A 24,342-nucleotide genomic window follows, 5' to 3' on the forward strand; every position below is an offset into this window, starting at 1 on the left:
CAGTACCTCTTGGTGCAAATCACTTAATTTTACATAGTGAAATCTAGGAAATGGCTAAAGACCGTTTGTAATCTGAAAACTGAGGCATGCTTTGTTGCCAAATCAACAACGGGATCATCATCAGAGGAATAACGCTGTCACACTCAAATTAAATTAAAAATATTTATTGGATTTCTACCATCTGAAAAAACAGAGGTGAAATCCACATTATTAAGAGAACATAAATATGTTAAGAAAAAAATAAAATCTTTGATTCACAGTTTGTCAGCAAGTCCTGAGTCTCGATGTCTTCAAAACAATAAAAAGCAAACCATTATATTATAAATGTTTTAGTAACATCTGTCAAATTTAAAGTCCAATTGGGATACATGTAGGAGGATTTATCTTATATATAAAACTACCTTTAACAGGACAGAAATTGAACATTTCTTAACAAAAGTAGTCAGTTGACTTCCAATCCCATTCGGAACTTTGGGCTGGTCAGTTTTTCTTCAGATAGCAAACAAACATGATTCACAGATGACCTCACTTCTCCTGTGAGTCTCAAGAACCAAACAAAGTTATCCACATTCATAAATAAAGCCCAGGGCGGGACCTGTAATCACTTGAAAATTCTCCGATTTCTGAGTCAGTGATGTTTTCCAGTCAACACTCACTCACATCCTCCCCATCTCACAGGGCTCAGCTCCAGCTGGAACCTGACCAGGAGACTGAGATGGTCAGAGGAGAATATTTCATTAGGCAAGCCCTTCATCGCCCAGAGGTCCTCTTCTGCTAGGAGGGAGAGACAACCAATCAGCTCCAGACCTCCCCTTGGGGGACCATCATCTGAAAAATAAAAAAAACATAACAATAATCAATAATATCAAAAGATGTGTCTAATCTGCCCGTCGTTTATCAATGACTTGTTTGCAGTCAACATTGTCGAAACGGATTGTTTTTTTAATTGCTTCATTTCCGTTTTATAGCATTTTGAAAAGCCCTTGTTTTCAAGGAAAATATAAAGATTCCGTGATAAACAGCATTTACTGGAATATTCTGGAATACACAAAAACGTTGTAATTTTTCAGCCTATTTATGAATCGTTTTCAAATAAATGCTAGATTATCGATAGTATATGTGTACTTATGCACGCTATAGAAGCGGGCTGAAATATCGATTCTCTCATTTCCTGATCGCGCACACACAGACACACACACACGCATAGGGCAAACGCTGATATATCTGTGAAAACAGCTCTGATTATCCTAAGACTGGTAAAATAAATTCCTTACCTCAGATCAGATGTTATCCAAAAAGATTATTCCAATTCCTGATCGCCATTCCAAATATCGATCGTGTTTATTGATTCAGCATTGGGTACTGTAAATACATAATCCACACGTTTTCCGGGCCGGCGATCACAATGGATTCTTCAGTTGGCTTGACGGAAAAGTAAAATGAGGAAACTGGCCCCCCCCCCCCCATCAGTCTAAAGTAATGGGGTGCAGTTACACAGGGAGAGACGATAGGCGGTATCTTCCCAATTGAGCTTAGAGTCTGCAACACTAACATGAGGCTCAATTGATGAAATATGAATTCAAATCGCCAATAAAAAGAAATACGACAAAATAAACGCTATAGCGTTTGTGGCACTCAACGGTCGGCATGAACTAACGACAAAACGCGTGGCTGGCATTCAAAGTTTTAATGGCCTACTTTATAATCAAATCCCACATACCTCTTTGACCATCAGGTCTGAAGTGACATGTTGGGGTGTAGAAGATGTAGTCGACTGTGGCTCCCACTGCAGAGTGTAGCGTGGTGACCTCTGGGCGCTCCGAGCCCTGGAGAGTGTGTTTATAGGCTGAGCGCAGGTTCAGGCCATGGCTGATGGTGTTTCTGAACCTGTTGCAGATCAACGGTCAAGATTCAGTTCCATTCTATTCACACCTTCTTATTTTCCATTTCCATTTTTTGTTTTACCTGGCTGAATGTGGTTTTATTTGTACGTGAATGCCAATATTGTCCGACACTGACGGTACAGAGCAATAACAGGTGCAAATGTGACTCTTTATAAGGCATAATAATATATAAAAGACAATAGCTGAAACTGACCTCCAATCATGAGCTGGCAGACTCATAGAAGGATCTATGGAAAAGGAAAGAAGAACCACAAGTTCATCACCCTTGCCATACATGGCAGGCTGACAGACTCACTGAAATTGACTTTGTGTGCACTGTGGAGTTGGTTTGTGGCCAACTATCTGGAGCTAGTATGAGGAACAGCATGGATCTCTGCTGGGAAAGGACTCTACCAACCAACAACGTTATTGGTAAGTAATAAATAAGGCTAGGGTTCCAAACATCAGAACTATCCCTTGGCTGTGGCTTCTGTAGGGAGCTCCAGTTGTGTGGCTGTACCTGGTGTGTTGTCCGTCACGCAGGGGATGAGAACCAGGTCAAGAGGCCGGACACATGCAGCTGGACAGAAGCGCAGCTGAAGGAGGAAGCTGTGCTCGTACTGGAGTTTCCCTACACAGGAAAAGACAAATATAGGAGTATTACACTGGAGTATTAGCTCATCGGGTCACAGAGGAAAGGGTGTGGGGAGAATCCACATTTATTATTATATTTATATTATTGTTAAAAAAATATATATGTTTAAGTTATTTGATCACATTATGTCTTGCGCTGATCATCACCTACTGTATATGCCAGTATCTGTCCCAACAATGACAAAAAAGTTGTTGTTGTAGATATTCTTAAAATGGCATTTTAGTTAGTAATTTCCTGGAAAACGAAGAAATAATATTTCTAAGGATGCACCAATGATACTTTTCCAGTGCCTATATACCAATTCGAAGTACTACGTTTCAGACAATATTGAATACCGATCATCAATTAATTTCACTTAACATTTACATTTTACATGTAGTCATTTAGCTGACCCTTTTATCCAAAGCGACTTACAAGTTCTGTACAACTTCTTTTTGCATGCAGAATTGTATCCAAAGCTCCAAATGTAACACAGCAGGGTCGTTACTAGGGGTGGAACGGTTCACAAAATCAACGGTTCGGTTCGTATCACGGTTTTGTGGTCACGGTCTTCGGTTCGGTTCGATATACCTAGTTTTTTATAAAAAAAAATATGTAACACTCCAAAAATGTCATTTATTTGAAAAAAATTATAATTTACAGCGGTTTGCCTTAAATAATGTTTGGCACACAAAGACAGAACTGAAAAATATAGGCTACATTTGTCAAAGTATTAACTTAGTGCAAACAAACTAAATAATTAAACCTTTCTATTTTTGTGGCCACATTATAGACAAAGGCCATCAACAAAGTATGCATCTCGACTCCCGGAGAGTCAGCATTGCCTTGGCTCGGGCTGATCGCTATACTACGGTAACTCGTTTGGCTGAGTTAAGGGGAGGGGAGCCGTGGGTGGGTCCTGGGCGTTGTGGACAGCGACCCCTACAGTTCGGTCGGGGCGCCTGCTCATCGAAGGTAGGATCTGGTGAGAGGTAGTGCGGCCTCCCACACGTTACACTCTCCCAGTGAGAATCTGCGCGGCCAGGCTGGCTGCTGGCTGGCTGCACATGCGTCGGAGGAAAGCATGTGACAGTCTCCGGCCTCTCGGACCAACAGTAGGGGAAAGTGCGCAACAACCAGGAGGGGGGGGGGGGGCAGATTTTTTTTTCTTTTCTTTTTACTAGACATCACTCAGGTGTATTATTGATGCTCTCATTGATACTGTGTGTGTGTGCGTGCGTGCGTGCGTGTGTGAGATATATAGAGAGAGGGGGGGGGCTTTGGTAGACTATTGCATTGGTCCATTCATTGAAGATGAACGCAATGTGACATCCTTTACTAGGCTCACCCACCAACAGTGCAGGTGCTGAACTGCTGATCCGAATGTATAGGTAAAAACCATATTATGCATTTTCATCAATAAATAAATGGCCAAAAAGAAATCTCTCGCGCGCTTGCATTCACTGGGGGCCTATAAATACATTATTTCATGGGGCCCAGAATCTACAGCTACGCCCCTGCCTGTGTGACCAATAAAGCTGTAAAAATGAAAAAAAAAGAAAAGAAACGGAGAAGTCACAGAAAAGATTATTAGGGTTTTAAATAAGGACGTTTATGGGGTTTCTTGTATTAACACTTTGGACGCCTTACTCGTTGTTGTGCGCCAACAACGAGGGAACTCGTTTTTGGGATCAATATTAAATTTTTTCGTCATGGCATTCATAATTCATCCAGCCTCCCTCCGGGACGCAGCTGGACCCTGTTCTGATATTGCAACGCCTCAATACCGCCGCCTGGTGGATTTCGGGCAAGTTACACTCCACGCCAAACCGGAAGTTGCGGTCGGTGCATCAGGGAAATTCCTCCACCAGAGATATATTGTAACGTGGGTCCAGACAAACACTCGAGTGCATTGGGATCGCTTTCTAAACACAATAATCAATATGATTTCGGTGCTTATTGAGTCATACAAATGGGAAATGGATCTAGCAGATCGACGTCAAATAATTGGAATATTTTTCCTCCAGTCTCATCTGCGAACGGTAAGAGGAATCTAACGTTATTTTCAGCCCGATTGTTTATTTATTTCACTGCAATCCATCTGATCAACGTATCAACCCATACTAAAAAAAGACACTACTGACAATCAAGGAATTATAAACGACCCCCCCCCCCCTTTCATTCACGCATGATGAAGCATAATGTATACGATCATATACATTTGAATTTTTTAATATAGCGTGTATAGGAAAGAAACGGCAATCGATAATCTATCATATGCGTCGGGGCCTATAACTCGCGTTTTAGGAATTACTGCAGAAAACCTTAAAAACATACTTATATTCACGACGGTATTAACACAACAATGTATGAATGAAAAAATATAACGTTCCCACATCCGGAACGATAGATACCCGATGTTGAATGGGCCATAGTAATGTCGATATAGCTATAATATTTAAAAAGTTATAGCCCTGCAAAGAAGGTAAACATCTCCATAGGCTTACAGCGGTGGCAGAGAGGGCACAAAAATGGGCATACTGCGTGGCAGACAATGTGTTAATAATAATTTGCACTAAGGAATGTTGTAACTGGGGGCGGCTAGGTGGTGTAGTGGGCAAGGCACTCGCCACCAGTGTGGAGACGCTAGGATTCGTGTGTTCGAATCCAGCTCTCCACATTGTTTTCAGTTTAGCTGGTCGTCCGCAGTAATACACATTGGCCGTATTACGGGGAGGGAAAACTGAAGGGTGGGGATCGAACGTTGTGAACAAGCGACTCCTACAAGTCGGTTGGTGCGCCTGCGCAGTAGAATCAGGAAGTGTCGGGGGCAGCGTGAGCCTCCCACGCGTTACTCCTCGACACTGAGAGATCGAGCTGCGCAGGTGAAAAGATGCGACTGCTGTTACCTCAAGTACCGGAGGGGACTTGTGCTATGTATGACTTAGTCCACATTGCAGCCGGCTTGTGGGAGGCAAGAAACAGCGTTCGTGACAGGGGAGGGTTGAATTGGATGATACGAAATTGGGATGGGAGAAAATATAGAAAAAATGGGAGAAAAAGTGGATCAAAAAAAAAAGGAATGTTGTAACTGTTGTTATCAACAAAAAAAAAGAGATGTTACAAGGAAATGGGGAATGTTATATAAACCCCCCCACAGTGGTGTGTCGAGTTGGTACGTCCAGCAGGCACCAGGATGTAAACAGACGCAGTTGACACACACAGCTCTAGTCTCCTGGCTCGTTATTTTACACAGACAGACACAACCTCTGTTGTCAAGCTTCGTTAATATACCCACCTTCCCCAAATGGAACTGGTGTCGTGGAGTCACTTCGCTGTGCGCGTTTGTTTCCACGGTTAGCTTGCGGCTAAAGTTAGTTAACGTTAGCTCATGGCTAACGTTAGTTAGCTCACGGCTAAAGTTAGTTAGCTCGTGGCTAACGTAACGTTAGCCTAGCTTGAGGCTAACCGTTATAACCAAACAATACACCCATGCCCCGAACCGTGGAGGTCGTGCCGAACGGTGTACGGTTTGAATGTGTACCGTTCCACCCCTAGTCCTTACTGAAAATGTTCATAATTTTCTTGTTTGCCAAATAACACACACACAGCGCAACCTTCACTCACAGCTGGAAAGCTCTCTCTCTCGTATCTGCTAGTGGGTGGGTGGGTGACTTGTCAATCAAAGTGCATTGCGAGTATGGGCCCAGCCAAAAACAGCTTGGACATTGGAAGGGCAGAAAGTGGTGCTCCACAGTACTCGATTAAAAATACAAAACATTGACTTTTATTGAAAAAAACCTTACAGATGTGTTCCATAGACTTCCATAGAAAAATAAAGCAAAATATGGGACCTTTAAGTTACATCTACTCTAGAAGTTAAACTGAAACTGAAAGCATACACCGGTGGGGGCAGGGGCGGTGGGCAATTAATTTACTCAGTGGATGCCTGAACACAGAATGACACCGGTATCACTGACTACCGCGGCAAGCCTAGGTGGAACAAAGTATAACTTAATAAAAGAGAATTATATTTAATAATAATTATTAGGGATGCTCGATATTGGCTTTTTTACAGATACCGATATTGTCCAACTCTTAATTTCCGATACCGATATCAACCGATACCGATATATGCAGGGTTTCCCCCCCCAAAAAACGGAATAATTTCAGGTAATTAACATTACATATCTCTTGTTGTGGAATTAACACAACATTATGCATACTTTTGACAATAAATAAAATCAGAATTTGTTCTTACTTGCTTGCCTGGATAAATAAAGGTTATAGAAATGTAAAAAAATTTAAAAAAAAATTTAAAACATTTGAAAACTGATCCGATATTTTCCGATCACATTTGAATGCCGATATTGGCCGATAATATCGGTAGGCCGATAATATCGGACATCCCTAATAATTATATAATAATTAGTGGCGGCTGGGTGGCGCAGCGGACATTGCGCTCGTCACCAACGCAAGAGACACCGGGTACGAATCCGGCTGTCGGCGTTGCCTCCGGCTTGGGCCGGCCGTCATACTAACTCAATTGGCAGAGTTAGCGGGTGGAAGTCGATGGGTGGTAATCTGGACGTTGTGGACAGCGACTCCTACAGGTCGGTTGGGGGATGCCTGCACAGCAGAGACAGGAAATGGCGGGGGTAGTGTGAGCCTCCCACACGTTACACCTCGCCAATGAGAGTCCGCGCTGGCAGGTGAAAAGATGTGACAGGCTGCGTCCTCGTGTATCGGAGGGGACACGTGACGCAAGGCTTCTATCCTCCCTACAACCGGCCAGTGGGGGGCATATGCGAGCAACGTTCAAGACAGGGGAGGGGAGAATTGGCACCGTGAAATTGGGATGGGAGAAAAATAGAAAAGAGAAAAAAGTGGATCAAAAGAAAATATATATAATAATTATTATAAATATATTTTTCCTGTTGTACCGAACTCGTACCGAACGTGACCTCAAAACTGAGGTACGTACCGAACATTGACTTCCGTGTACCGTTACACCCCTGCTAGATACTGACACATCCACAGACTTCAACCGCTGACCTGATTCCTCAACAGGTCTCTCAGATGTCGCGCTGATCTTCCTGTCGCCGGTGTACTGGCAGTGGTCTGTGATGCTCAGAGAGCTGGACCACAGAGGGGTGTACAGCCTGCGATGGTGGGTTTCACAAGACCTGTCCTCTTGACCGGATATCTGACAAGACAGAGGATACACCACACATGGTTACAGAGGGAAGAATACTGCCAATAACAAAGAAAAGGGGGTTTCACATGCTCGTCACAAACAAGGCCATTAAAAAAGATCCATAGTAATATCCAGTTACTAGTACCAAGGATGGATTATGGAGAGCTTAGTGTTTTTGTGCTATTGTACAGTGCTGTGGTCTCTCACCATCCAGGCTGGTAGGCCATGGTAGTAGAGCTGGCCGGTGGTGATGAGTTGGTAGAGAGGCATGTTGGGGACAGAGTTAAAGTCTCCACACAGGATGACGTTACAGTGCTTCCCTTTGACCCTGCACGACTTGACCACGCCATCGATCTCCGCCAGCATGATCGCCAACTGGGCCAGTTTCACATCACCCCTCCTGGGGTTGAACAGTAGGTGGGTGTTGGCCACACAGAGGGGTGGGCCCTTTGCCATCACCTCTGACCCCCGGTTGACGATCGGCTGGAGCAGCAGGACAATGCCCACGTTGTCCCTGTCCAACAGCTCTGTCTCAGGCCTGAAGAACTCCAGCATGCTCACTGAGAGCTGAGAGAAGCGATCACCACGGTAACAAATAGCACAGCCATCAGTTTTGGCCCGTGTACGCCGCTTGTACACACAGGTGTAGCCTTGCGTTAAAGAGCAAAACAGTGACAAATGTCAATATGCAAACATTTTCAGTCTTAAGTTCAACACCCAGTGCTATTAATCACTTGCACACTTTATTGATATTTTTGTTGCATATTGCTACTGTTAAATATCATTATAATTCCACTACTTTATCTTAAAGGCATATGTTCTTCCTGTGTCCCAGGACAGTTTGCTCTGTCCTAAAGCTAGTAATCAGGGAGAGAACCATCCAATAGGTGACCAAACTGGGATGTAAAATCTGAGTAAAGTCAGAGACCCAGTTTCCTTAAGCCTTCACTGTACTTGGCGGGTATAAGGCGTTACTGTTCTCAAACTGATGGGAAGATTTCATTAAACATTAACAAGGCATTCACATGGACCTATAGCTGTGGGCCGGCCTACCCATCTGGAAGAGGGCAGGATGCAGTCGTTCCTTATAGTGGTTCTCCTGGACCTCTTGAAGGCACAAAATCTACAGACGGGAGAGAAATACAGCTCATTATGGGAGCTAACAATGAGAAATGAAAACACCTGCAATTGCAATAAGTAGTTTAACCCCTTAACATTCCGACGGCCCGCCCTCGGAGGGAGAGGGGACTGAGGAGAGGTAGAACTTTTGGAAAAAACGCCTAAACATACACATAAAGATGTGTAAAACATCTTCAGGCTATGGCCCCAGCAGCGTTTTCAGCTAATAACTATAGAGTAGATGGATCTGCAGGCATCCGTTTGCAAAATAATTCAGATGAAAATTATAAAAACTCTGAGTGATTCTTCCTGTTGTTGAAGACATTTCTGAGTGTTTCCTTTCAAACGAGGCCCGACTTGTGCATCTGCTACAAATGGTTCCAGAATAGTGTCCAGTATGCAATCGACAGGCGTTTTATGCCATATTTGCAGGACTGTTAAGAGGTTAAAGTGACAATTAAGTGGAAAAACTACTTTGTCTCGTTACCTCATCTGCCTGGATGTTCTGTACACCAATGCATGCCAAGAATTTACCAAAGAATATCCAAATTCCATTATTCTCCATTTGTTTTTATTTTGTCACAGACCCATCATGTATATAGAAAGGTCCATCATATAAAATATCAGTTTTAAAATAATTCCACTCCCACCTCTGATCATGTAAAACTCTACCAAATTGATCCCACCCCGGCCAGCCCGTTTAATTTGTAAACACGTTAGATCACAGAAGACAAACTTGTTCTGAAAGCCATTTTGTGGGCACTTTAATGTTGCTGAAAGGTGAGTGTAACCAGGGGCTCAAACATCTTTTAACACATTCCATGCCACGCAATTTGAGCATCTTATACCACTCTCTGCCAGCACTGTAAGCCTATGGAGATGTTCACCTTCTTTGCAGGGCTATAACTTTTTAAATTGTATTGCTAAATTGACATTACTATGGCCCATTCAACATCGATTATCTATCGTTCAGGATGTAGGAACGTTTTACTTTTTCATTCATAGATTCATACGAAAATACCGTCTAGAACAGGGGTCGCCAATTAGATTTGCCCACGGGCCAGATTTTCCCCAAGCCGTTGCTTCGCGGGCCAGGATCAAAAACAATGGCTAATTTAATATACTGATATTGAAAAAAGACAAACGTTTTTCTCTGGTCTGCATCCCCCCAACAACCGTGTGCACTGCGCCGCACTGCACTGCACCCACTCTGCAATCCGCCAAACAAAGTTCTCACTCATCCATTCATTCATGAACAGCTCTCAGCTGTTGCAGATCAGCTTAACAATTGTGTGTATTGCGCCGTACTGTATTGTACCCATTCTGCAATCTGTTAAATAAAGTTTTCATTCATTCATTCATGAACAGCAGATCAGCTGTTGCAGATCACCGCGGCGGGTGATGAACAGATCAGAAGACAGAATGCATGAAAACACGACTCACCATACCTTGTTTGTTGTTCAGTCCTCCAAAATCCCTGCTAATGTTTGAAACATGTCACATATCCACTCGCCGCCCTCCAATTCCAGATTGGCGTTGAATGCAGCTACTTTATCTGCCAACTTGAACACAGTTGTAATAACAACCATTTCCTCGTTGTTGTTGTCGCCACATATTATGCAGAGAGGACGTCGGCTCGGCACGCAAGAATCACCGACCTGTTGCAATAAACCCGTATTTTAAGTATGGCTCCTGTTTATTAAAAGAAGCGTTATATTTCCCTGTTGCATTTCCCTATCCAAAGATGTTTGTTTTGTTTTTTAACACATTTTGTTACTCGCTCCATCTCGAACGCGGAAGTGAAAGTTCGTTAGGGACTATTCCATTGGTTCTCCCAGTCCACGTGACCATTTCTAGCATTTCAATTGGCTATAGTGCTATTGATGACTACCGGTAGATAGATACAGCTTCACAATAAAAGACACCCTGGCGTCCCGAGTGAATATTTCCTGCGCGTAAAATAAATATCATATTCTCAAAATAATCTGACGGGCCAGAAATTATTGCTGGCGGGCCAATGTCGGCCCGCGGGCCGCCTATTGCCGATCCCTGGTCTAGAATATAAATATGTTTTTATCGTTTTCTGCAGTAATTCGTAGAACGTGAGATATAGGCATAAACGCATATATAGATTATCAAATGCCGTTTGTTGGCGATACACGCTATATTAAAAATGTCAACTGTACATGATCCTAAACGTTATGACTGATCATGCGCGGATGAACGGGGGGGGGGGGGGGGGGTCGTTTATAATTCCGTGATCGTCGGTAAATGCTTTATGTAGTATGGGTGATATATTGATCAGAGCAGTTTGCATGGATAATAATAAACAAACGCGCTGAAAATGACGTCAGTGTCCTCTTACGGTTCGACGATGAGACTGGAAGAAAAAGATCCCACTTATTTGACGGCGATCTCCTAAATCCATTTCCGATAATAAACGGCCAAATCGTATCGATTATTGCGTTATGGCAGCGATCGCTACACACTGACGTGTGTATACAGTCCCGCAACAATATGCCAGTGCCGAACGCATTTCCCAGACGCAACGAGATCGACTCGTCCATTTCCGGTTTGGCAACTCGCAGATCATCCACCAGGCGGCAGTATTGAAGCGTTGCAGAGTTGTGCATGCTCCCACTGCATCAGACGAGGCTCTGTGAGGGAATTATGAATAACATGGCGAAAAAATGAAATATGATCTCAATAACGTCGTACGCCGTGGATTGGCAGAATTCGCATGAACTTGAAACACGTCGTAAGCCGTTTCCGGCGTGGGATGTGTTAACAGTGACTCCATATAGATGTCATCAAATTCCTGTGGCCTCAACATTGTAACCATATGGCAAAGGTGAGAAGCTGACATGAATGTGAAAGACAAGACACTTCTCAGCAAGCTTTTAGTCTAGGTTAGGTTAGTCTAGGCTAGTTTAGTCTAGGCTAGGTTGGTCTAGGTTAGGTTGGTCTATGTTAGGTTAGTCTAGGCTAGGTTGGTCTAGGTTAGTTAGTTCCGTAGCTGCATAAAGCAAACTGGGCGCTGTTGTGGCTTTGCTACAGCTAGTGTTTTCATCTGAAAATGTACTGATATATATTGTAATCAAGAAGATCTCCCAAATCATTCAATGGTATGAGAAAAAGCCACTTAATTTATTAAGCCAACCTTAACTCATTCAGCGCCATACCCGAGTATAGTCGGGTTATCTCGCCAACCGTTGAGCACCAGAAACCCGAGTATACTCGGGTTTTGATCCTTTGATATTTTCTAGTGCTGTCAGGTGATTAAAAAAATGTATCCAATTAATTACAGGATTTGTAATCAATTAATCGAATTAATCGCATTTTAATCGCATAACTATTTTAGGCCTGATATTCTATAATCATATTTCAAATGGCATGTGTCCGGATGGCAGAATTCAATACTGTATCTACGAAAACCTTCTGTCTAACACTTTGGTTGCCTTGGGTTAAATTAATGATATACCATAGGTTGCCGGCTCTATTTGTCTATGGAGAAGTACCCCTTCTTTGCATGGCTATAACTTTTTAAATTCTATTGCTACATGTCCATTATTAGGGCCCATTCAAAGTCCTATATGTATTGTTCATTGTGTAGCAACGTTAAACTTTTTCATTCACATATTCATAGTAAAGTATGGTCTAATGTATAAGTATGTTTTCATCTCTTTCTGCAGCTTTCTCCAGAACGTGATCTATAGCCCCAAATGCATTATATTGATGATGCAATACAGTTTTATGGCAATCAGCGCGATATAAAAAATTCCAACTAGACGTACTTCTAGAAGTTACTACACGTCATCTGATGTTGACCGGATGGGCTAGGGGGCGTTTATAATTCCGTGGGCAGCGTTATACCAATCATCTAATGTGGGTCAAATGTTGATAATAGCAGTTAGTATCGAAGAGGGTAACGTTACACGCTGAAACTCACCCCAGTCTCCGCGCACCGTTGGGCGATCATCGTCGAGTTGAAATCTTATCATTATGGGATGTAAATTTACCCGGTCCATCTCCAGCTTGTATAATGGTATATACGTCCAAATCATGTTGTTTATCGAGTTATTGGCAATCGATCACTGTGTAGTGTGACGAGCCAGAGTCGCGGGACCTATAGCGAGCGCCGGAAGTACTACGGTCGTCTAGGACAGGGCTGTACGTTAACTTTTTTTGCACATAGCACTGGTGCTACAGAGGTTGATAGTTTTGTAGCACTGGCCAAAATCTTGTAGCACAAGTATAAAACGTGTTATATTTGTAACAGTCACAAATGTGCCTATTGTATTTGTGTTATTTAGTTGCAGTCAGGGAACAAACTTAACCTTTTGACTTACCAGCCATTTGGCTGGTAGATTTAAAAAAGGCAGATTTTTTACCAGCCAAAAATTATAAATTGCTTTTTAGTATATCGCCATGTGTTATTATTACTATAATACTCTCATATGCTATTTTCAATTAATATCATAAACAACAAGGAATATTAGCATAATTTTGAGTGGACTGAAGGAATGAGTCAGCGTTAATAGTTTTAAATGCAAATAATTTATTGAAACATAGAAGTGGGGTCGGTTGGGACACACACACACACACACAATGGGGGACCCTGATGTAAACAAGACGAAAGTATTTCTATGGTCTGCATCCCCTTAACAATTGTGTGTATTGAGCCGTACTGTATTGTACCCATTCTGCAATCTGTTAAATAAAGTTTTCATTCATTCACACTGTTTCAACTCACCACCCCCGCATCATCTAGTCTGTCTTCAAACTTCCACTCCTCTCGACACACACACACCCTTTCCCCAGTCCACACTGTCTCTATGGCTCTGCCTCTGATCAGGATTAGCTTGTTAGCTTATGCTAATGTAACGTTCATTTCGGGCGATGTGGGCATAAAGGAATGGCGATGATGCAAAGCGTGTTAGATGCATTTGACCCGTTGTGAGAAAAAAAAAACACCACAGACTTATTTCGGATCGCAAAATAGCCGCACTGCTGTGCAGCCCCGCTCGGCTGAGAGCAGAAGGCAGAAGCACGGTCTGGGTAACGTTCATTTCGGACTTTATGACGCGAGGATTGCAAAGCATGTTATATGCATTTGACCCGTTGCCGAATAAAACAGCAGGGATTTGTTTTGGGTCGCGACAACACTATCTACTAGCTCTGTTTCAATGTCCGCGTTCCAAACGCTGCTGAGACGAGTCCTGCAGTCACCTGCTGTGTTGTGAGCTGAGCCGAGCGGATAATGGATATGAGTCACTGCTCGCAACTCGCGGGGATATTGTTCGCTAGGGATTATGGGATTTGGTGTTTGATATATGGAGTTTTACGCAGAAGGAACATTGTATTTAATCGCACAAAACTACAAGTACCAAGTGGATAGCGGGCCATCGCACCAGTGCTATTGAGTTTCAAGTTTCAAGTTTCTTTAATAGTTGTCATACAGAAGTACAGAATACTTTTGTACAAAATGCTTCTTACTGTTGCGCTCCAGAGACTGTGCATGACAAGATAAGTATGAAATAAAGACATAGTAAAAATTAGAAGTAAAAAAAAGAGGTCACAGTGTTCAGTTTAGACATATGTACAATGTTCGTAGACGTAGTTACCATACAATATACAATACTGTGCAGTGTACTAATATACAATACTATATAGTGCAAGGCATAAATGGACGAGGTGCAGTTTAGGTACAATTCACAGTAGGTGTACGAGTTGTAGTGCAAATCCTTTATCAATAAATATAAAGTGTAAGTGTGTTTGTGTGATCTAAAGTGTGGAGAGTGGGTGCTGCAGTGTGTTGTTTGTTTGAGTGAGTGTGTGCGTGTGGGTGTGTGTGCTGTGTGCATTTGATGGTTGTTGCATAGTGATTATTGTTCGTTTAGCGATTATTGTTCGTTTAGCAGCCTGATGGCCTGGGGATAGAAGCTCCTTCTGAGTCTTTCTGTGCTCGCCATAAGACTCCGGTATCGCTTGCCTGACGGCAGCAGTTCAAAGAGGCAGTTGTTCGGGTGGCTCGAGTCCTTAATAATTCTCTTAGCCTTCCCCTTGCACCGCTTGTTGTAAATGTTCTGGAGGGTGGGAAGCCCCCCTCTAATTGTGCGTTCGGCTGAACGTGTCACTCTTTGTAGTCTGCTACGGTCTTGTGCAGTGCTATTCCCAAACCAGGAGGTGATGTTGCCGGTCAGGATGCTCTCTATTGTACATGAGTAGAAGTTCCTAAGGATCTTCTGACTGACTTGGAACTTCCTTAGGCGCCTGAGGAAGTAGAGGCGTTGTCGTGCCTTCTTCACAACACTGTCAATGTGTGTGGTCCATGTCAAGTCCTCGGATATGTGGGCTCCGAGGTACTTGAAACTGTTCACTCTCTCAACTGGTGCCCCGTCGATGCTGAGGGGGCTGTAGTCCTTGACCCCCGACCTCCTGAAGTCCACAATCATCTCTTTTGTTTTGCTGACGTTCAGGGAGAGGCAGTTCTCCTGACACCACTGTGACAGGTTCTCTACCTCTTCCAGGTAGGCCCTTTCGTCGTTGGCAGAGATCAGGCCCACCACTACTGAAGTCAATCCTTTCATCGCACAGACTGACGTCAGTGTCGCACGTGCGACATATATATCGCACTGTACTGCCCTGGTCTAGGACAACCTCTATTCAACATCCTGTTTGGCGATTGCGCCGATCGGCCACCAGATGGCGCTCCTGAACCGCCAGAGAGCTCAGTGGGTCCTGCTGGTGGATCTCAGGCCAGCGGAGGGACATTATGAATCCGATCGCAGATTTTTGAAATATTGATATAAGGACGCTGTACAGCGTCCCCCGGCAACTTTAGCATGGCCAGCAAAGACGTGAAAAGACGTGTCCCGGCACTCAAAGTGTTAATCATCTTCCATTTATTCATTTGCTTAGATTTTTCAGGTCTGGTAAATTTTAGCATGGTGTTATTCACAGTCAAAGATAAAAATAAAAAAGATTATTGATATTCTCATTTGGTTCATTACAATTTAATCAAGCCTAGTAACCGACAGTTATTTCTGACACTGGGAATACATTCTCTGAGATCCATAGATGTCCCTAGAATCAGATACCAAGAACATGCAAATGGACCATATAAAAAAAAAGTCTGTAAATGTGTATTCTACGTTCTTATGGAATGAATGAGATAAAAATATATATATATATGAATTTTGAGTTAATTTTCATAACGCGATCATTTGCTGTGTAATTAATTAATCTAATTAACGCGATAAACTGACAGCCCTAATATTTTCCTTTGATCCCATTCTATACGGTCAGCCGGAGCCCTCTAGGTGTCTCCGATTCATCTGCCTACGTTGGAATTGCAATGACGATCGAATCCCACCAGGTGGCAGTATCGCCTACCTTTGAACTCCGTCTGAACTAGACTGTCTGTCCTGATCCCTTTCTGTCCTGACTCGCTCTGAGGGGGAGGAGCTCTTGCAGAGCAATCGCTAGGAGATCTCCTCGCTTCAAAACCTATAGTTTCCCGTATACACAAGTAATTACATATAAACGAGTAATTGCGATCGCCGATGGGATCATTGGAATTATTCTTTTTGGAGTACCTTCTAGCTAAGGTAAGGTATATTCTATGTCTATTTTACCAAACCTGAAACATGTTTCTGTAACGATCACAGTGTCGTATTTTACCGGACCTAAACCAAGCTTTTTGTAACGATCGCATTTTCGGGGTAAGACTACCCCCCCTTGATGATTTTGAGAAGGCACATATATATGTACATGGTATATACCTTTGATTTGGGAGTATTTGGGGCTTCAGGCGATCAACCAGGATGATTTGGGCGTATTGCATATAACGTGTCATATCTCGCGATCTATGGAAAAATACTGGATTATTTTGGAAATGGGGCGATGTTTAGCGTGTAGTTTCAAGTTCAAGTTTATTTATTAGTTGTCATACAAAAATACAGAATACTTTTATATGAAATGCTTTTTTGTTTTGCTCCTGAGAGTGTGCTAGATAAAAATGGATAAGTATAAAATAGAAAGTCAAAAGTACGTAAACAAGTGTAAACAAAATTGTTCAATATACATATATACAATATACAATGCAGAGTAGGGGGAAAAAAGTAGCTGAGTTACAATACAATATACAATACAATGCAGAAATGGGATGAGGTACAACTTAGGGTAAGGTGCAATGAGGTATGAGTTGTAGTGCAAATCTCTTTACCAATAAATATAAAGTGTGTTAAAGTGTCTAAAGTGGGTAAAGTGGGTGCTACAGTGAGTTGTTTATTTAAAGTGAGTGTGTACGTGTGGATGTGTGTGCTGTGAGTGTATTTGATGGTTTGTTACATAGTGTTATTGTCGTTGAGCATCCTGATGGCCTGGGGATAGAAGCTCCTTCGGAGTCTCTCTGTGCTTGCCATGAGACTCCGGTATCGCTTGCCTGACCGCAGCAGTTCAAAGAGGCAGTTGTTTGGGTGGCTAGAGTCTTTGATTATTCTCTTAGCCTTACCCCTGCAACACTTGTTGTAAATGGCTTGGAGAGTGGGAAGCCCACCTCCAATTGTGCGTTCGGCTGAACGGGCCACTCTCTGTAGTCTGCTACGGTCTTGTGCTGTGCTATTCCCAAACCAGGAGATGATATTGCCAGTCAGGATGCTCTCTATTGTGCATGAGTAGAAGTTCTTAAGGATCTTCTGCCTCACTTTGAACTTCCTTAGGCGCCTAAGGAAGTAGAGGCGCTGCCGTGCCTTCTTGACTACACTGTCAATGTGTGTGGTCCATGTCAAGTCCTCGGATATGTGGACTCCGAGGTACTTAAAGCTGTTCACTCTCTCGATGCCCCGTCAATGCTGAGGGGGCTGTAGTCCCTGACCCCCGACCTCCTAAAGTCCACAATCAGTGTAACAAACTAAAGTGTGTAGAAATGAACTGATTAGTCAGTAATGGACTATGAACAATGCCTGTAAAATTAGCCATACTATTGTCTCTCCTACATGTAGCTATAATACAGAACACACGATGGGTCTGCAAACATTGCTAAAATGGTCAATAACGCTGGCGCTAGCCAGTAGATGGGGAAAGTCGGTGGCAGTCAAAGAGTTAATTATAATTTTTTTAGTCATTTTTGTTTGATAATGGATTTTTCAAGGGACCCCGTTTTCATATCAGGGGACAAAACCTGTGTCAAGACAGCTGGTTCTTTACCAAAGGGGCCCTTCACAAAATGTCCTAAAGTGGGAGTTGGCCCTTGAGCTCATGCAGTGACTAAACTGAGGCCAGCTTCTGGGTCCGAAAAGCAGAAAGAAGAGAGGGAGTTGATGCACGCTGGCTGCACACCGATTTGTCTACACTCTTTAGTAGTTTCCCTTGTCCAGAAGTTGGCTCAGTTCATTCAACGCACATCCCGCTCTCTAGTGTTCTTCTAATTAATTCATGCTTTTCACTTACATCTGGCGCCCATTTCAGGATTTCCTCTGTGAGCTGCTGGTAGCGGTAGGTCCACTCCAGCAACTCCATGGGGCAGTGTGTGTACAGCTCCTGGTTGGTCTCCAGCAGGTCCTGAGCCAGGATGTTGTAGGACATGGTGGTGAAGTCGAACAGGGTCTGGGGGTCTGGTTCGGCTGCGACAGGGCCCTTGTTCGCCTCCTCCCACACTCTCCACACCACTGGCAGGAAGGCAGGTACACAGACTCATGTCTAAACCAATGACTGCTGGGAGATAAACTAGTGAAGTGGTTAACCCTTTCACTACCACTGTCCAATTATCTAGCAGTCACCGTCAATGTGTCAACTAGATGTCCCCATTGGAAGGGCGTAGGCGATTAACTGATAATAGGAACCAAAGGAAACAATTCCGACTTTGCTAGAATGGTGTTTATTTCTGACTTCATGTCCAAACATTCAAGCATGAAGACAACTGTATTGCCGATATCACCAGGTGGTCAATTAGCCAGCAGTTAGCTGGTAGCTAGCAGTCAGTAGTAGTAGCCAGCAGCAGCCAATAGTTAGTAGCATTTAGCATAGGCCAGCTAGCAGCAGTTGATAGTCAGTTAACAGTCAGCATTTAGCATCGGTCAGCAGTTGTCAGCACAGTCAGTAGATGATAGTACTTGTCAGTAGCTAACTAACAGCTAGTCATTAGTTGTCGATAGTTATCAGCTTACAGTCAGTAGATTATTTACCTATACAAAAAGGGAAATAAAACGGCATTCATTAGCCACTGGTTATACATGTAAAGAGAGAATCGCGTATATAAACGGCGCATACAATGCAACGTACCGTTAGCCAGTCAGTTCGCCCACGGGGCTTTTCACCTTACAGGCATATGGCCATGAGTGTCATTTAAATAGCGCATTGCGCCGGCGGTTACAGGCGGTTATTAACCTTGTAGCATGTAAGCTTTATGATTAGCTTTGACACACTGAGCTTACATAGAATCTATTCAACTGTATACTGTAGCCTAAGTCTTTAAAGTGCCATGTAGTATATTTAAAATGTTTCAGTCAGCCTGCAATAGGCTACACCAGCCACCAGGTGTCACTCAGATGCCAAAAGTCCCCCCCCCTGACAGATGCACAAACTACAGTCATGTGAGGCAGATGTTTTCTGTGAGTTTGATGTATGCTGTACAAGACGTTGCCTTTGCAATTACCTAGTGAAGCTAAAAAAAAATAAAAATAGAATAAAAAATAAAAAAGGGCAACAACACCTAGGCTAGCCGCTTCTCATCCGCTTCAATTCATTTGTGCTAAGCTATGCTAGCGTGCAGCTGGATAGCTTTCTACTGAACGCACAGGAGGATATTGGAAATTTTATTTACCATGATTTTGCTGTGTTAAAAAAAGGACAATGCTTCCACTCAAGTGAAATTGTATTAACATTATTTCTCACCTTCTAAGGGCGTGGTCTGTTGCAGTGAAGGGTAGTAACTCACAGTGGGAAAGTGCCATATGGGGCAGTGTACCAGTTCTGTTAAGCCGGGTCCGGCAGGGATGTGCCAGCCAGCCTGCAACAGCTGACCCGGTCTTTCGTCTGGAGGGCTTTGGGCCTCGGCGAGGAGGGTGGCCAGGTCTAGGCCAGGATCACACGTCCCAGCATGCATTGCAACAGGATCAACAATAGAATACTCATCCCAGCACTCTATTTCTGCAGCCGCCTCCTGGGCTGGAGTTACAGACTCTTCCACGGTAGGCATGTGTGGTTGTTCCACCGTAAGCCAGTTTCTGCGTTCTTGTAACTGGCTCCATGGTTGTGCCCATAGCTCTTCCTCTGGGCTGATTGTCCCTGCGGGTTTACAAGTTGCCTCCTCTCCCTTCTTCAATTCCGTATGGTGGATAGTTGTCTCTGGGTCGTCTGACTTGTGAGCCTCTGCCTGGGCATTTAGCTCTCCATCACCCACGTGTGTTTCTTCCTCAGCCGATTGCTTCTGTAGCTCTTGCTCTCGGCTGATTGTCTCAGCAGGTTTGAAAGTGTCCTCAGCGTCCCCCTCTCCCAGATTCAACTCTTCCTGGTGGATAGTAGTCTCCAGGTCGTGAGCCTCCACCTGTTGTTCTCCATCACTCATTTGTGCTCCTTCCTCCTCCACAGCCCTCTGTACCTCATTGTTCTTTTGTATTGGGTCTCTTTTAGTTCCTTCATCATGAAGGAATGCCCTCAGCTGTTCTCCGTCCTCCATCTCTTCATTCGTGTCTTCTTCCTTTCTTGGGACTTGGTCATTTAAACATTCCCCTGTCTTTGCATTTGGCCCACTGCCTGTGCTGAGCCAAGCTGTCCAAGTCCTGAACCTCCTGGTTAAGACACTGCCACTATTACACACCGTGTCATTAACCACCAATGCAGAGGATAAACCATTCTTTAAGGACTCTGTGTGTGTGAGTGAGTGAGTGTGTGAGAGAGAGAGAGAGAGAGAGAGAGAGACTTCACAGTTTGCTTTTTAACACAATGAGGTTACATTCTTATAAACATCAAACAAAAAGTTCGGAAATTTGTGTTAGTAGGTAGATTATTTCTGTTGTAACAATGGCTTCTTGGCAATACATTTTATACTGTTGGACAGCCTGTTTAGTTACCTTTAAAATGGTGCCCCATTTGTAAGGAACATGCATTTGTGAGATGAGCCAGCACAGCTGAGTATGTGCGTTGCGCCCATGAAAAATTTGCCAAATCTTCTCTGCCAATGCCAAACAGCTTATTCTGCAGTTGCTATGTATTGACTCTTGTTTGGTGTCATTTGGTGGATTGGATGATTGAAGTCTATCAGTAACAAGATAGAAACAAGACATATTGGCAATTTTACAATTTATTCATTTAACAAACAGTCAGGAGCCTCAGTAGCATGTGGGAGAACCATACACAGCAGCCTGGCACCTCATGCTGGACACCAGCGTGGTCACACACTGCTGTGGGATGGCATTCCACTCAACCAGGATTTGTCGCAAGTAAGTCAGCCAACGTGGTTGTGTTGGTCAGTCACCCTAGCATGAACAGCACACCCAAGCTGATCCCACAAGTGTTCAATTGGGTTGAGATCAGGACTGTTGGCAGCAGGCCATTCCATTCTCTCGACTCCCAAATTCTGGAGGTAGTCTCTGATAAACCCCACTCTGTGGGGGCGAGCGTTGTCATCCTGGAGGGTGGAGTTCGGTCCCAGACTGGAGATATGGGATTGCCACTGGTAGGGGGTAGGTGCGGAAAAGTGACCATACTAGCTCAGTGTAGGAAGGTCCGATCGAGGTCCATATGATTCTTCCACACGCTACTGAGGCTCCTGACTGTTTGTTAAATTAATAAATTGTAGAATTGCCAATGTCTTGTTTCTTCCTCGTTACTGATAGACTTAAATCATCCAATCCACCAAACAACACAAAACAAGAGTCAATAGCAACTGCAGAATAATCTGTTTGCAGGGGTGTAAAAAGTACTCAGAAATGTAAGTATGGGTACAGTCTCAAAATCATACTCAAGTAAAATTCAGAGTATCCGGCTAAAAACACACGAGTAAAAGTATATAAAAAAAAATCTGAATGTCTATTCTTCTGATAGCAGGTGTTTAATCAAAGATCCCCGCTTTCTAGTCTTGCACAAGGACCAATCAGCATGGGTATGGGCGGGTTAATTTTCCATTGATGGGGATTTGATTGGCTGTTTTTAAATAAAGCGTGGCCGCAGGATTAATAACGTGAACGTTAGTTCGGCCAGAGAAACAAATATACTAATTTAAATGGTTGGACCTGCGAGATTTGTACTTTGTAGTTCTGCATTTTAAATGTAAGGAGTAAAAAAAATGTTTTTTCCCCCTCTGAAATATATAATTGAGTAAAAGTACAAGTATACAACAAACCTAATAATACTCGAGTAAAGTACAAATCCCCCAAAACAGTACTTAAGTATTGTAACGAAGTACAATTACTCAAGTACTTTACACCCCTGGCTGTTTGAATAGGATTTGGCGAGATTTGCATGATGGGCGCAACGCACACACTCAGCTGTGCTGCTCATCCCACACATGCATGTTCCTTACAAATGGGGCACCATTTAAAAAGGGAAATAATCAAGTCTTTCCAACGGTATAAAATGTATTGCCAAGAAGCATAGTTACAACAGAGAAATAATCTACCAAACACACATTTCCGAACTTTTTGTTCGATGTTTATTTTATGGCCAACGCAAATTGCCACAAACCGAGATGTCTAATGTCCACTGACTAAAACAATCACAAACATTTGCACGTGTCATGGGGGCGTCTTGGAGCAGACCGCGCACAGTGTGCAAACTGGCACAGGTATATATTATATGGCACGTCTTGTATTTATGTACATTTAACGACAATTGTATAAACCAGCTAAGCTTAGCGCTAATGATGCCGTGCCAATTTGAATGCTTGGTCAGCAGCTAACGTGATGTTGTCATTGTTGTGAGCTAACTTAGCTTAGCTGCTGACTTCTAAACAACACTGTCACGATTCATTGTGAACACGATATAAGTTTAACGTTAACTAAATATTGCTCAAAATATTCAAATCCTTAATAATACTGTCACATTTGTAGTCGTCATTACCTGAGGCTCGGTTTTTAAAGTATCGTGTCAGAGGGTAAAGCCCATAGTATATCAGGCTCCCAATCATGATTTCTTCTTTATGACGCATGCGCACAATGTATTTCCCTTTTTAGCCTGATGGCATATTCACACGCCTACGGCGTTATTTCTAAACCTAGCCGCATTTCTGGCAGACGCTCTCTGATTGGCCACTGACGCGTTTGCCCAATCGCGTGACGAGCTGTGTTTTTGCCCATTTCCACGTCAAACAGCCTGCAAACTACCTGGCGTTCTATCGCCATGCTCTAAGTCTAAGACAAACTCTAACCTTAACCAACTTCGAAAGAGTGCTTAGCTTAATCAGTGTAGAAACAGGCGTCGGCCAATCAGAGAGCGTCTTGCCAGAAATGCGGCTAGGTTTAGAAATAACGCACGCCTACGCAGAGCTGTTTCTACGTCACAGCCTGCTGCTAAACACAATAGTTGAGATAACTTCATTATCCTATGGGAAATGCAAATGGTTGCATGGTCTTCACATTATTTCAGCACCCTGGGGCTGATGCCACCAGGTAGCCTGAATTATTTAACAACCGTTGCTTTGCCGTTGTGTAGAGATGCACAGCCACAGGCTAGGGATTCTTTTAGTCCAGTATAGGTCCAGAAGTGTGGGGAGATGGCTTGTGGAGTAGGGATGAATGAATGAATGAATGAATGAATGAAAACTTTATTTAACAGATTGCAGAATGGGTACAATACAGTACGACTCAATACACACAATTGTTAAGGGGATGCAGACCAGAGAAAGACGTTTGTCTTGTTTACATCAGGGTCCCCCATTTTCAATTCATAGTGACATTTATGACATACACAACATACATGACATTTAGGGAGGGGGTGGTGGGGTAAAAATGTATATAATTCCATGGGTTTTCTTGTGAGCTCCCTCCAAACACCCTCGACTTCCTTCCTTCCTTCCTTATTGTTGGGAAAACAACAGGGACTGTCTTTGTGGGGTGTTGTTATCATCGTCATACAAATTCCCATTGAGTCCATGCCACCTGATGTGCCACAGGATACATCAGATACTGTTTATATGGGCGTGTATTACAGTAACTTTTATCTCCTTCCCACATCCTTCAGTAACATGTACAGCAAGCAGGAGTCATTTGGGGGTTGTTGTGGAATATTCAAATGAGCCATGCCAGTGAACTGTAGAAATTAAGATCAAGTCAATTTGTATATAAAAAGATATAGAACATAGTTTATTTCTGTTGTCACAGAGCTCAGTTTACAATCAGACATACTACCAGAAAGTGATCAGACATGCTAAACATCTGACCAGAAAGTGAGAAAGAGCTCTGGTCAAATACATAATCGAAATTACGTACATTAGATACCAGATATGACAGAAAAGGTAAACAAAATATGCCATAGTGAGATAATGAATAACAAAGATGGCTCTATGGGCT

General features: G+C 43.2%; 1 protein-coding gene across 2 annotated transcripts; it reads right to left on the reverse strand.

The window, feature by feature from the left end:
• Window positions 1–148: 148 nt before the first annotated feature.
• On the reverse strand, window positions 149–22,969 carry angel1 (angel homolog 1). 2 transcript variants are annotated; one of them, XM_084310612.1, is made up of 10 exons: window positions 22,895–22,969; window positions 19,730–20,643; window positions 18,287–18,504; window positions 8,768–8,837; window positions 7,922–8,364; window positions 7,573–7,723; window positions 2,404–2,514; window positions 2,098–2,131; window positions 1,721–1,887; window positions 149–828 (listed from the first exon to the last, which is right to left on the reverse strand). In XM_084310612.1, exons 2-10 carry the CDS (start codon window positions 20,511–20,513, stop codon window positions 653–655), a joined length of 2,154 nt encoding a protein of 717 aa, XP_084166738.1. In that variant the 5' UTR covers window positions 20,514–20,643; window positions 22,895–22,969; the 3' UTR covers window positions 149–652. The 2 variants fall into 2 exon arrangements, with proteins under 2 accessions (XP_084166738.1, XP_084166737.1); XM_084310611.1 differs by having other exon boundaries at window positions 19,730–20,701; window positions 22,895–22,964.
• Window positions 22,970–24,342: the final 1,373 nt, after the last annotated feature.

This window comes from Notolepis coatsorum (assembly GCF_963971535.1).
Source record: "Notolepis coatsorum genome assembly, chromosome: 3".
Taxonomy (NCBI): Eukaryota; Metazoa; Chordata; class Actinopteri; order Aulopiformes; family Paralepididae; genus Notolepis; species Notolepis coatsorum.

Excerpts from the sequence above, each read along its gene's own strand:
- angel1 (XM_084310611.1), bottom strand. The coding sequence starts at position 22,961 with ATGATTGGGAGCCTGATATACTATGGGCTTTACCCTCTGACACGATAC. Across the intron at positions 18,505-19,729 it reads ACAGACCACGCCCTTAGAAG|TGGTGTGGAGAGTGTGGGAG; the intron begins GTGAGAAATAAT and ends CCTTCCTGCCAG. Across the intron at positions 829-1,720 it reads CAGACCTGATGGTCAAAGAG|ATGATGGTCCCCCAAGGGGA; the intron begins GTATGTGGGATT and ends TTTATTTTTCAG.